The sequence below is a fragment of the Apis mellifera genome, linkage group LG7 (genome assembly GCF_003254395.2).
Source record: "Apis mellifera strain DH4 linkage group LG7, Amel_HAv3.1, whole genome shotgun sequence".
In the NCBI taxonomy this organism is placed as follows: domain Eukaryota; kingdom Metazoa; phylum Arthropoda; class Insecta; order Hymenoptera; family Apidae; genus Apis; species Apis mellifera.
This window is the reverse complement of record NC_037644.1, coordinates 9,627,867-9,641,831: the sequence shown is the minus strand read 5'-3', so window position 1 is coordinate 9,641,831 and position 13,965 is coordinate 9,627,867. Positions and strand designations below refer to the sequence as shown.

General features: G+C 23.4%; 3 protein-coding genes across 7 annotated transcripts; 1 reads left to right on the top strand and 2 right to left on the bottom strand.

Moving 5' to 3' along the window:
- Positions 1–575: 575 nt before the first annotated feature.
- On the bottom strand, positions 576–3,275 carry LOC552104 (bifunctional coenzyme A synthase). Its single transcript, XM_026441715.1, has 5 exons — positions 2,168–3,275; positions 1,666–2,009; positions 1,335–1,589; positions 1,067–1,249; positions 576–966 (listed from the first exon to the last, which is right to left on the bottom strand). Exons 1-5 carry the CDS (start codon positions 2,835–2,837, stop codon positions 763–765), a joined length of 1,656 nt encoding a protein of 551 aa, XP_026297500.1. The 5' UTR covers positions 2,838–3,275; the 3' UTR covers positions 576–762.
- A 1,158-nt stretch (positions 3,276–4,433) lies between these two features.
- On the bottom strand, positions 4,434–5,256 carry LOC100576741. The gene is made up of 3 exons (XM_026441723.1): positions 5,069–5,256; positions 4,708–4,827; positions 4,434–4,633 (listed from the first exon to the last, which is right to left on the bottom strand). The coding sequence occupies exons 1-3, from the start codon at positions 5,079–5,081 to the stop codon at positions 4,473–4,475; spliced, it is 294 nt and encodes a 97-aa protein (XP_026297508.1). The 5' UTR covers positions 5,082–5,256; the 3' UTR covers positions 4,434–4,472.
- Positions 5,257–5,890: 634 nt separating this feature from the next.
- Positions 5,891–13,752, top strand: LOC411219 (MTSS1-like protein). 5 transcript variants are annotated; one of them, XM_006565442.3, is made up of 14 exons: positions 5,891–6,277; positions 6,581–6,725; positions 7,497–7,558; positions 7,761–7,834; positions 8,057–8,141; positions 8,225–8,316; positions 8,421–8,701; positions 8,774–9,073; positions 9,284–9,412; positions 9,546–9,702; positions 10,019–10,309; positions 10,398–10,537; positions 10,605–10,972; positions 11,064–11,718. In XM_006565442.3, the coding sequence occupies exons 2-14, from the start codon at positions 6,654–6,656 to the stop codon at positions 11,716–11,718; spliced, it is 2,706 nt and encodes a 901-aa protein (XP_006565505.2). In that variant the 5' UTR covers positions 5,891–6,277; positions 6,581–6,653. The 5 variants fall into 5 exon arrangements, with proteins under 5 accessions (XP_006565505.2, XP_006565506.1, XP_016768604.2 ...); XM_006565443.3 differs by lacking the exon at positions 5,891–6,277 and having other exon boundaries at positions 6,453–6,725; positions 9,633–9,702; positions 11,064–13,752; XM_016913115.2 differs by lacking the exon at positions 5,891–6,277 and having other exon boundaries at positions 6,453–6,725; positions 11,064–13,752.
- The last annotated feature ends 213 nt before the right edge of the window (positions 13,753–13,965 follow it).

Sequence of the window (13,965 nt, the reverse complement as noted above, 5' to 3'; positions counted from 1 at the left end):
TACAATTAAATTCAGATTGAACATATGATTAAATATATATAAGAAATCTTTTTTTATTTTCAAACAATAAAACATTGATTTGTTTTTTCATAAGTGTGCCATCATTTTACATTTCTATTATTTTTGATTCTTATTTTTATTCATTTTTTTATATAAATAAAAAACTTATAAAAAAATTAACTATTTTTTTGATATTATTATAGAAAAGATATTTTATATGATTATATATATAAAATTATGATAAATTGCATTAATTTCAAAAAATATTGAAAATCAGGATGTATTATCATTTTTTCTGAAAATTTAGCTTAATATTTAAAATAATATAAAATTATTTATAATGCTAATAATATTAAAATTGTAATTTTAAATTGCAACAAAAAAAAAAGATACAATTATATTATAACAAATATAAGTATTATACAACTATTATATAACTATTATGTACTTTATGAGAAAATTTACAATTATACATATTATGTTACATACCTGTAAATGATTCAACAATTTTATTTTGTTTACAGAAATATTTGTTTGATTAAATGCATATTAATCACTTTAATTAATACAAAAAACTATTAAGATTTTCTCAAATATAATAAATATATTATATAATTTGTATACAACCTATTAAAATAATGAACAATATTTCTATAAATATCTATAAAAATAATAATATATAAAATATAACATAATAATATATAATATAAAATAATCTATAAAATTTTAACAATTTTAACTATAATTTTGTTATATTAAAATTCAATTTTTTTGTTGATTATTTAAAAATGCCATTGTTTCATTCCAAGCTTTTTGCACTTGTCCTTCAGTAATTTCATGACTCCATAAAGTGCATATTACAACATTTGCTTCATCAACTTGATCTTTATTATTTAATTGAGCTTGAACTCTTAATTTTGCATCAGTTTCTGTTAATGTATTTCTTTCCATTATTCGTTGTATAGCCTATAAATTAAAAATTTTAAAATTTAATTAATTAAAATTTTGATTAATTAAAAATATTCTTATATAAAATATTAATAAATTTAATCCATTAAAAGTTCACTTCTTTTTGTGGAATAATGCAAGTCCAGATTTCATGACATTCGTGTTGCCACTTTGCTTGAATTAAAACAGCAGCTTCCATTACAATTATATCAAATCCTTTTCTATTAAAGTCATGTATCTGTTTTTTTGCTTCTTCTAAAATCATGGGCCAAAGAATTTCATTTAATTTGTTTAATTGTTTCTATAAATAAATTTATATTTTTAAGTATAATTTCAAAAATAATAATAGTAAATATACTAATAATATAAAAAAAATAGAAGCCTACTTTATCATTAAATACTATATGTCCAAGTACTTTTCTGTCAATAAATCCATCTGATTTTAAAATAGTAGAATCAAAACTATTAACAATTTCATTAAAACACTTATTACCAGGTAAATATAAATCATGTGCTATTTTATCACAATTAACAAGTGCAGCACCTAATTTTTTTAATTTCTCAGCTACTGATGATTTCCCACTTGCTATACCACCAGTCAAACCAATAATGTAAGGTTTCAAAGGTTTATTTTCAATTCGCTGAAATTAATAAATTAATATGTATTTTATTAATATAAATCATTTGTATAATAAATTATATAAGTATAATACATACAGGAGCATAAAGTTTTGTTCCTAATAATCGTATTCTTTGATTACTAGAACTGATTTTATTTTCTTCATGTTCTTTATGATCCTCATCAGTTATAATTTTTATAATATGAATATCTAATTTGTTTAAATTTTTTTTTACTCTTAATTCATTTATTTTATCTGCACCATTTTTTGTTTCTTCACTAACTACTATCATTTCAAATGTTGAATCATATTTAGTTGGACCATACAAATCATTTATAGCCACAATTTCATATTTTATAGTACTATCTATATCTTTTAAAAATTCTTCCAAATTAAACATTCTTATGGAGCAAGGTTCTATCAATTCCCATAATAATTTTCCTATAAATTCAATTATCCAAATTAATTAAAGTATCTATTTAAAAATTATTCTATTATCAATTGAATTTATTTTATCCATAAAATTCTGTAATAACTTATTAATAATTAATATATAAATTATATCTCTTTTTAATAATTTATAAATTAAAGTCTCTTACCAGACAACATAGATTGATCAGTTACACCAATTGTAAGTTTTTCTGTACAACGTAATAAAGCTTCACTTAAAAATATTTTATGACCATTATGTATTCGATCAAATGTACCACCAAGTACTACATTCTTATAAGTTTTTTTATCATTTTTTTTTTCATTAACATCATATTTATCATTTTTTTTTTCATTAACATCATTTTTATCATTTTTTTTTTCATTAACATCAAAATATAATCCATGAAAATTTAATGGATATTTTTTAGTTTTTTCTAATTCCAAATCATCAGTAGGAATAACACAAGTAATAAAACTGGAAAATAAATATCTTTCGATGAATTTATCAGCTTGACTTTTGCTACAATTTTGATCAAAAATAACTATTTCCACATGTTTCTTAGTATGTAATCGTATATGACGTTCCTTTATACTTGTAAGTAACACACGAATATCAAGTTGATCAGATATAGAAGATGTATAGATATAAATATTGGAAATTGCTTGAGCGAAACGATTTATTCCCCATGTATAATCTATATGCAATATTTCACTAAAAATATTCTTGCACGGTAAATATTGAATATATAAAGTTTCTGATACATGTTTCTTGATAATTGGTAATAATTGTGTTATTCTCGCAGGATTTGTTAGAACTAATAAACCTGTTTTTTCCATGATGTAATAAAATTAATGTAATAGAATATCTTAACTATTAATCCTCGTGTTGTGTATTATATGCACAATTACTTCAAACATAAAAAAGATAATGTCATACGATGATATTTTTTATAAATATTAGAATTGCAATTCTGAAACTTTTTTTAATAAGCAGAGTAAAATGATCAGCAATAGCGTAAGAGTTTAAAAAAGTGACATTGCACGTTACTGTATTGAAATATTTAATAGAAACTATTTCTAGAATCATATGAAAATTACATCACAATAAAATATTTGCGTATAACATTGCTCTCCCACTCTTCTACTTTCTGTGTCATTCCTGACTATTTTATCTTATTTGCTGGCAACTTAATGACTGAATCGAGTTATCGAATACAAACAAAATTATATGATTAAAACTTTAGGGAACTAGAATTAAATTCACAATTCTAAAATTTAAAAATAAGATATTTTTTCATGTATTAATTTATTTATGGAATTAATTATTCATAAATACAAATTACAACAGTATAAAATTGCTAATGTTGTTAATCATTAATTTGTCAGTTCAAGTTGCAATATTTGTCATCATAACAGCATTATCTCATTTGGTTTGATTATTTTACCAAATATATATTGATTATATACCAAATAAAACTTTATATTGCTATTCACTAACAATTTGCAGTTCATAAATTATATTATGTAATATAGACATTTTTGTGAACGATAAATACAATACATTGAAGTAAATATTGCGAACAATGTTCACGAATTGTTGATTTGCCTTAATGATTCATTTTAATGAACGTGAACATTCTATATATATATATATATATATATATATATATATATATTTATATATATATATATATATGTCTCAATAAATGTCAGTAATAATTTTAATTTATTTTAATTTATTTCAATAATTTTAAATAACAATATATAAAAAATACAAATAAAATTTATTATTAAATTAAAATTAAAATTAATATAATATACATATTTTTGTGTAAATTCAAAAATTAATATTAAAAAATTTTACATGAAAAATATCTTATTTTTAATAATTAGGTAATAGAACACTAACTATACTGCACTATAATCATTCACAATGTCACTATTTAATATTATATTTATCATAACAATATATTATTATGAACAAATATTTCATAGAATTGTAGATATTTATTAGGTTATGTTTATTTTGAAATGAAAATTCAATATCGTCTACTATCAGATCTCATACAGACTTATATTTGAAATATATAAACTATATTATAAGTATAAAAATAATAAAAAATTTTATAAAATATTAATAAAAAACAATTTTTATTAATAAAATATATTATATTCATTATTTGCGACATAATTAGATTTAATTTCTAATTTTTAACATTAATTTTAAATTATTCAATTTTTTGATTCAATTTTATTTTATTATATTATATATATATATAATATTTATTATTTTTGCATATTATATGTACAGAATATAATATTAATTCATAAATAGAAATTATAATAACTAGTTTTCTTTAAACACAAATTAACTTTATTTATTACTTATATTTAGTTTATATTATAACTATAATTGTATCATAACTTATTTTATAAAAATAATGTTTATTAATTAACATTTATATTAAGAATTTATAGGTTTTTCATTGGTGGTGTAGATAAACATCGTAAAAGTTTATATGAAGAAACATTGTAATGTAAAATTAACCATTGTATTAATTGTATATGGTTATTATTAAATGCCATTTTTAACAAATTATTATACCATTTATTTTTAGAACCAAATCCACATCCTATGATGATATAATATATTATATTAAAAATATATATGATGTTAATAAAAAATTAAATCTTTATAAAGATTAACCTGTTTCTGCAAGCATTTCAAGACAAGAAAAATCATTTTCTGTTGGATTATTAAGAATATAATAAATAGCCATACACAAAGCATTTTCTCCTTTTATTGTAGTAAGAAAAGGATCAGCACCTATATAATTTTAAAAAATATATTTAATTTTTAATTTTTTTAATCAAATCTTAATCATGGTAATATTATGATATTTATTAATATATTTTAAATATTATGTATTATGATAATATTTATTAATATTAATAAATTATTTGATGTAATTATAAAAAATTATATCAATATAATTATAAATTATTATAATATATATATATATATATAATATACACTATGATGTATTATTATTTTATTTTATATATACCTTTTGCTAACATAAAAGCAATTAAACATTTATGACCTTGCAAACAAATACGATGAAAAGGTGTTAAACCAGAGGATGGACACTTTACATTTATTAATTGTGGACAATGTACTATTATATCAATGCATTTTAATGCATAAAATGTTTTACAACAATTCTAAAAAATTTATAAACTTAATAAATCATTGAATATGTAATCATAAAATAAAGTTAAGAAAATTGAATCAATAACTTTTAAAAATATATTTTTTATGTAAAATTTTATATGTTTAATATTTCATAATAGAATTAATATTATATGATATTTAATAGAAATTAATTTACATCAGCCGCATATTCCAGAGTATTTAACATTTCTTTATGACTGATTATACTTTGATTTCGCGTAATTAATCGATTATAATTCTTTAATTTATATAATTCTAAATCATCATATTTAGATTTATTTTTAAATTTTTTATGATAATTACCTGTAAAATAAGCAATTTAAAATTTAAAATATAATAAATTGCTATGAATATGTAATATGTAAAAACTTTAAAAAATATAGACATAAATATGATATTAACAAAATTTTAATTATTAAAATTTTATTTATCATGCAATTAATAAATATAAATTTTAAATTTCAAAATACAATATAATAACCATGAATATAATAAAGCATATAAGAAATAATAATGATAAATCCAATTACAACAATAAATTTAAAAATATTTAAAATTTCACTCAATGTTACAAAATGTTTAAATAATATATCGTAAAATGATTCGTTTAATATAAGACTCATGATTTTATTTTTTCTAAATTATTTTTTATTTCATTTATGTTTTGTGGATATTTTTTTAAATCAAGTCTTTTTAATCTCACAATTGAGAAACAAGATAAGAATCTATATAAACGTTTCCTCAAAATTATTCTGAACCAATCAGAATGAGCAAGCAATGATGCAAGATGTCTTCTTTCAATAGTCGACACTCCGGAAGTGATCATCTAAGGGGTAGAGAAAGCCGTTACCCTGAGTAACGATTAGATATACCCCAAATCCTCAATTTGAAGTTCTGAAACGAGGTCGCCGTAGGGGGCACCGATATTCTGATATTGCAACGAAAACAGAATCGACGCAGACGCGAGCCATACTTGCTCGATAGAATGAGTGCGTTGTGTTGAGAAAACAGTCTCTAGTGTTTACAATTTTCTTTGACAAAAGTAATTGATATTATGATTTCAAATCATTATAAATATCTAGAAAATATTTACAGTGATTGTTGATTTCCGAATCAATTTATTCGAGAGAACAATCGTGAGATATATATATATATATATATATATATATATATATACATACATATGTGTATATGTATATATATATGAGAACGCATAGGTAAATACATTTAGTTGTGTTTTTCTGTTACTTCAAACTTGTCGTTTCTTGTTACGAAAATGGCGAATCTTATGAATCGCCAATATTCGTATGGAAATTTTGTATATTTTTATATGGATGACAAAAAGTGAATTATTCTACGATTCTAATGCGGAAGAACTTTATTGGGGCCAAGTAAGGAAAAAAATTGGATAGTCAAAGATGGATGCAACAATTGAAAGAGAGTGTAGTGCTTTAGGTGGCCTCTTTCAACAGATTATAACTGATATGAAAGTAAGTAACATCGATATGTCATTATTCAATATTTATTTTATTACACGACCGCGTTTTTTCCTGCTCATTGTTTTTTTGTATATTTTACTGTCTTTGCACAAGTAACGATGCAGGCCAAGGCGCGTTGTCGATACGAGTGTCCTTAATACATATTAAGTATTGTAATCGAAAAAAATATATTTCATTATTTCTTTTTATAATATTTTTTTTTTTAAATTCCGTTGTTCTGATTCTTTGAAATTATTTTATAAAATTTAAAATCATTATAGTATTTTAATGTAATAAAATGAGAACCAAAGCTAATTTACATTTGTTCCACTTTTATAATATTACTTTAATTTTTTAATTTTTACAAGATATTAAAGAGAATGTATACTTTTTCTTTAAATATACTAAATATTTAGCATAGTTGATGATAGCATATATTATAAATTTTTATTTTATAAATGTGATATTTTTTTAAAAAATATTTGATTTCATTAGAAATCTATATAAATATATATTGTATATGCAATTATACTTTATTTTTTTCAAAAAGATCTTCTAATTCATAAAATTATCTAATCATAGAAATTAAGTAGGCGTATATGATTTTATATTTGATAAATTCTGTTTTATTTTTATATCATAAATGTTAAGTTTTAAAGATAAAAATAAAAATAAGAGCAATTATATGATAATAATAATAATGATTGTATAATTATTTATAAAAAAATTATATTTATTTCTATAAATAAAAAGAATTATAAATATAAAATTATTTGTTTTTAGAATGGAGCACCTTTATGGGAAGATTTAATTTCAAAAGCAACCAAATTACATTCATGTTTAAGGTAATAATTATATTTTATATTTTATTTACAATCTAATATTTTTATCAAATTTAATTTTTATTTAATAATACTAATTATTTTAACTAAAATATATAAAAAGAAAAATAAATATTATATCATAAATACAAAATATTTTACTTTAATTTAGAATATTTAATATAATATTTTTAATTAAAACTATTTTTTTATTTTTATTTTTTAGGGCTGCTATTTTAGCCATTTCTGCATATCTTGAAACTTTTCAAAAAATTGCTGATGCTGCAACTAATGCAAGAGGTGAAAATATTATTTTTCATATATTTTAAATTATAAACAATTATTTTATATCATTTTTTATTTAAGAAAATTTTTTATGAAATACTTTCAAATTTAATATATATATTTTTTAATTTTATATATTTATATATAATTTATATTATTTATATATAATAATAATTTAAAAATATAAAATTAAATATATATATAAATATATATTAAATAAATATAATTAAACAAAAGGTGCAACAAAAGAAATTGGAACTGCTTTAACTCGAATATGTCTTAGACACAAAGCAGTAGAAACACGAATGAAATCATTTACTAGGTAATTTTTCATTAAAACTTTAATAATTTTTAGTATTTATCTATCATATTTTTAATTTTAATTTAATTATCTCTTTTTATTAGTGCTATTATGGATTGCTTGGTATTACCTCTTCAAGAAAAATTAGAAGATTGGAAAAAGTCTTTAATAAATTTAGATAAAGAACATGCCAAAGGTTAGTAATAGCTTATTCATAATCTCAATATTTATTATATCTCAATATTTACTATAAAATTTGTGATTTTAATGTTTATTTTAAAATTCTATTACTTTTTTCAGAATATAAAAAAGCAAAAGCAGAATTAAGAAAGCGTTCTACTGATACATTACGCTTGCAAAAGAAAAAAGCACGTAAAGGTCAACATTTACAAGGACAATCACAAGGATATGGAACATCATCAGGAGATATTGAATTGAATCGAATGTTAGAATCCTCAGCTGCTGTTGTTCAAGAAAAACGATTAAGTTTAGAAGAAACAGAAAGAAAAGCCGTTCGCGCAGCTTTACTTGAAGAAAGAGGAAGATATTGTCTTCTTGCCAGATTTTTGAAACCAGTACTAGTTAGTAAAATTAATTAATTGATAATTAATTATTTAATTTAAAAATAATATTAATATATAAAAAAAATACAGGATGAAGAAATTGCAATGCTAATGGAATTGACACATCTTCAAGAAGTTTCTGATCAATTACAACGTCATGCAGCTTCTCCTCATCATTTGCCTCCTGCATCAGAACAAGTGATAACAGATATAAAAGGTTGCGATGTAACACAATGGTCACTTGCTACTCCTCCTTCAAGTCCTTCTTTATCACTTGGATCAAGAAAAAGTTCAATGTGTTCAATCAGTTCTTTAACTAGTAGCAGTAGTGGTTCTTGTAAAAGTCATCCAAGTCCATCTGGACATCCTTGGCATAGATCACTCTCTCAGGTAAAAAATTAAATGAAAAATTCAATTAAATTACTTTTTGTTTTGTTTAGTCATTGTACTAAGAATGTCAATCTTTTGAAATGCATGGCATATTAGTTATTGTTTATGCACTAACTGTATTTCAAGCACGTAGTTGCTTATAGATGATAGCACGAGTGCCATTTGGCATCAGCTTAGTGTATGTGGTAGTCGATATTGTACTCGTTATAGTCTGTTGGAGTCAGGCCCTCCAGCATCAGCAGTATGATGACACTACGCCACTTGGTAAATGGTAGTTCCCGTGACTCTGGCTTCACTTCTCAGGACACATTATATACACAACCAATTTCTGAACATCAGGTAAGGTTATTAGAAACTAGTTGCTTGCTAGCATTTCATATTTTTCTTTTATCTGTGGCATTGAATAGAATTTCAATTCATTTTTTGAAATATGTCTTTGTTATGTTTTTGAAGTTAAATTATATTGTCATAGGTATCAAATGTGTCTTCTCAAACTAATCAAAATACTGGTTGTAATACAACAAGACCTGTAACTACTGCTACTTGGCCTGACTTACAGGAAACATCAGTTCAATATGACAGGCAAAATCAGAACGCAATCAATGAACGGCCGCATACGATCTCATCTGGTAAGATCTTTTTTTTTTTATTTAAAATTTATAAAATTTATTTATAAGTTAAAATTTATGTTTAAAGAATATATATAACATGGTTTTCTTATTACATCATTCAAAAAAACTATGTTATATTTCATAACAATTCATTATAATTCAAAATACTAAGATTACTATATATATGACTACTATGTATGAAAAGATGAACATGTTATTGATGATATTGACTTTGGATGGTAAAGTAATAAGAGAATCAGTTTGTCATTATTATATATTATAAGTCACTATTTATAATATTTTATTAAATTTTATTAAATTAATTATTATATAGCTTACGAAAAGGGCCATCAAAGACCAGCACTCAGTGTCTACACATTCCAAGCTCCAGATAATAGTGGTTGTTGTCATAGTCAACCTGCTTCTCCTGTTTCATCTTCCTCTTCATGTTCTTCCTCTAATCAAGCATCTAGAGTACAATTGCGTAGAAATAATGGTAGTCATCGTCCTCCAATACCGAATAGATGTTCCAGTTTAGAACGACCAACAGTTCCAGTGAAAAATGAACCTCCTGGAAGTCCTCGAGGAAAACCTAAATTACCACTTCCAGCACATTTAGCAAAGGGTATAAGTCTATTATATTTTAATAATTATTAATTATTAATTAATCATTTATTTTTAAGTGATATTTAATATTATAATATATAATATAGAATTAGCAACTCATCAACTTCAACAACCTATGTATGTAAATATGCACGAATTAGCAAATTTAGCTGCAAGTCGTGCCCAAGAGATGCAATTACCTTTACCACCACCTCCTGCATCATTATCAGCATCAGGAATTGAAAAGGTAAAAACAATAATATATGAATAACACGTAAAGTTATATGATTTAAATTATATAAAAATATTTATAGACTGAAATTACGGAAAAAGATGGTGGAAGTCAGACATCAGAATCTAGTATTGAATCTAGTAGTGGATATGGAAGTCAAACTACTATACCGCATTCTCATTCGCTCCATAATCCAAGTGAAAATGCTTGGAATGTATCTGGTGTTGCGTCTACTTTAACTGTTCGAAGAGGTTCGATGCAACAAGCAAATAAACCTTTGCCACCAACAAGACGAACATCTACTATTATAACTGCCACATTCAATAATCCTTCATCAGGTTCTAATGATGAACGCACTGATAATACATGTGACGAAACCGAAAATCTTCCTCCGCCGCCAGCATTTTTGTTAGAAAGTTCTTCACCTACAGCCAGTCCTACTCCTCAGCGGTAAAAAATAATTCTTTTACTTTTTTTTTTTTTTGAAATGAAATATTTAAATTATATTTATTTCTATTATTACTATTTTTGTAATTTATAGATCTATCTCAGTGTCAGAAACAGTAAGAACTCTTACAGAATTACGTCATACACCTGCTAGTCCATCTCTTTTACGAAAGGTTACAGGACAGGCACAATCTCATAATAATTCATCTGCTACATTACCACATAATGCTGTATTGCAAGTAACTCGATCTTCTGTTGAACGTTCATGTGCAGCAATTCGTTCAGCTTCTCAAGAACGTAGTTCAAATACCACACAAATAACTGCTATCAATACAGGTGTAAATATACAAGGACAAGGTCCAGGAGGAGTTGGCCAAAGTTTTATGGCAGTTCTTAGTGCTAAACTCATTAATAGTACAGGTAATAATGCCACAAGTGGTAACAATACAAATAGTAGTCCTAAATCTACTAGAAAACACTCCGTTGAACAACAGATAAGTAAAAATTCTAAAACACCATCTGGCTTTCTTGAAACTTTAAATGCTAAATTAGCCCAACAACAACAAAATTTGCAAGGAAATAATACAACGAGTAGATCTGCAAGCGTGAGGCGCATAATGGGTAATCGTGTACCCATTATGGATCCTTTACAAGTAAGAGATTCTCTTATGGATCAGATACGAAAAGGTACCTCTTTAAGAAAAACCAGTGGTCCCATTAATGATCGTTCAGCTCCTAAAATTTATTAAATATTATAATACTGATGTTTATGCAAGTTCCTTTGCTATCTTTGATGCATCTGAATTGCGATTGTTGAACATTCACAATACGCATTATCAAGTTTGAACAATAATGCGTTTATAACGCCAAATAAAATGGCGCTTGTCATTGGTGATCGTATATATGTACCTTTATGATACATTCAATAACTAATAATGAATTAGACTGATTTTTTTGCACTTCGGTGTTCTAATATCAAATTTAATAAAAAACAAAGAAAATTTTTTAGATGAATTCGTTAATATAATAATATTAGTTTTATTAAATTAGGCAGGCTCTATATTAAATCCAATTTTATTTTTTAATTTAAATATATTTTGCGTATTATTCTATTAATTTGCAAAGATAAAATGATTTTTAATTACCTGTTTAATTATAAAATTAATTTGATTACATTATATTCGCATTTAATAATTAAAAACAAGATTTAAATAATATATTCATAAGCTAAAATAATATATTTATATATTATTTCAACTTTGGTTTTTAATTTAAATCGATTTTTGATATTAATGCCGGATGCTTGCCATTATAGAAAACTGACTGATTAATAATAATTCAATGATATAAAATACTTTATATTTTAATTTAAAAGAAAAATATAAAATTTGCATATATAATTTAATATAGAGCTCATGTCTTAATATATCATTACTTTATATATAATTATTATTTTATGTATATTATGTGTCTTTCATTTTTCTTTATGAAGCGCACAAGTACAAGTATCGTTTTTATTTCATAATACTATTATTTCCTATTTAGTATCGTGTTTCGTGTGAACACAGGTTCTAATAAACATTTGTCAACCAATATAATACTATTTGGTCTGACGAAATTGAACGTAAATGTATATAAGTATTACTGCCCAGGTAGAACTTAATCTTAGAATTAGTTTTTATATTGGCCCGATTATTCTATCAAGATTTTTATCTATAATATTTATTCAATATCGATATACAATAATTATATCGTACTACAGTATTATTACGTTATTGTTTTTTTTTTTTTTCAAGAACATTAATCAATTTTATTACATTTGAAAGTTTTTATATCAACTTAGTATAGTCTTTTAGATTATATCAATTTTCTTTTATATATATTGTAATCTTAGTTTCCATCTTGGAAACATATCCATTATCATAAATTTATATTTAGAATACTTTTCAATGCAATATCTGTCTCTTGCATATTGATTCTACATATCAAAATTTTTGTGTCTGTGTGTTTTTTGGAATTAGGATAAGTATTGTACAATAATGTTTTATAATATCAATATTTACAATATTAAGAGAACTGTTAAGATATATGCATTTACTATTTGCTCGGAAATTTACTGCCAGACAGTTCGATCAATATTTCCATAAACATTGGGTCAACATTTCGTCCCAGTACTTGTGTTCTACCTGGGCAATGCTGTTATCGGTAAATATTAAAAGTAAACATATACGTGTATGTCAGATCGGCGAAAAAATTACTACTTTATTAATATGACATTTTGAATGTGTACCTCTAATGTATATTTAACAAAAAGATGGAAATTATGATCCCAATGTAACAAAAGTATTATTAATTGTATTCATCTTGTTTCTTTAAATTAATCATTTTCGAATAGAATTCTATAATATCTATTACATATATCATATTATTTATTATGAATGACGGTGATGTATTAATCTCAAATGAAAAGAACCTATTTCCTGGGATATAATTAAAATATTTGAAATTGATGCCGACTGAAGTGAAAACGCTACTGCCAATTTATAGACATTAAAAGTCGTTCCTTTCATTCCTGATGCAAGTTAGATTTTGCATTTTACTTTAGTGAAGCGTCGCGACGGGTAGTTTCTTTAGTAAACAATGCAAATAGTTTTTATTTATTTCGAGCAAATATTTTACAAATGTGGATAAATAGCTAACACATTTTCAGTGATAATGCGATTTGATATTTAATGCTGAAAACGAACTTAATAAGTAATATAAATAATAAAAAAAAAAAAAAAGTAAATAAAAATGGCTTTATAACAATTATGTTCTATAATTATGCATAAATAAAAAAAAAATCAGTTTCATTTCGATCAGCATTAAATGGCAAATATTCTTAGTAAAATAATAAATAAAAAAGCCGTATAATGAAATAGATAACCATAAAATCTGCTGTAATAAAATAATATTTAATGTAGTAAAAATTTGAGAGGTGATTGTTAATTTGTAAT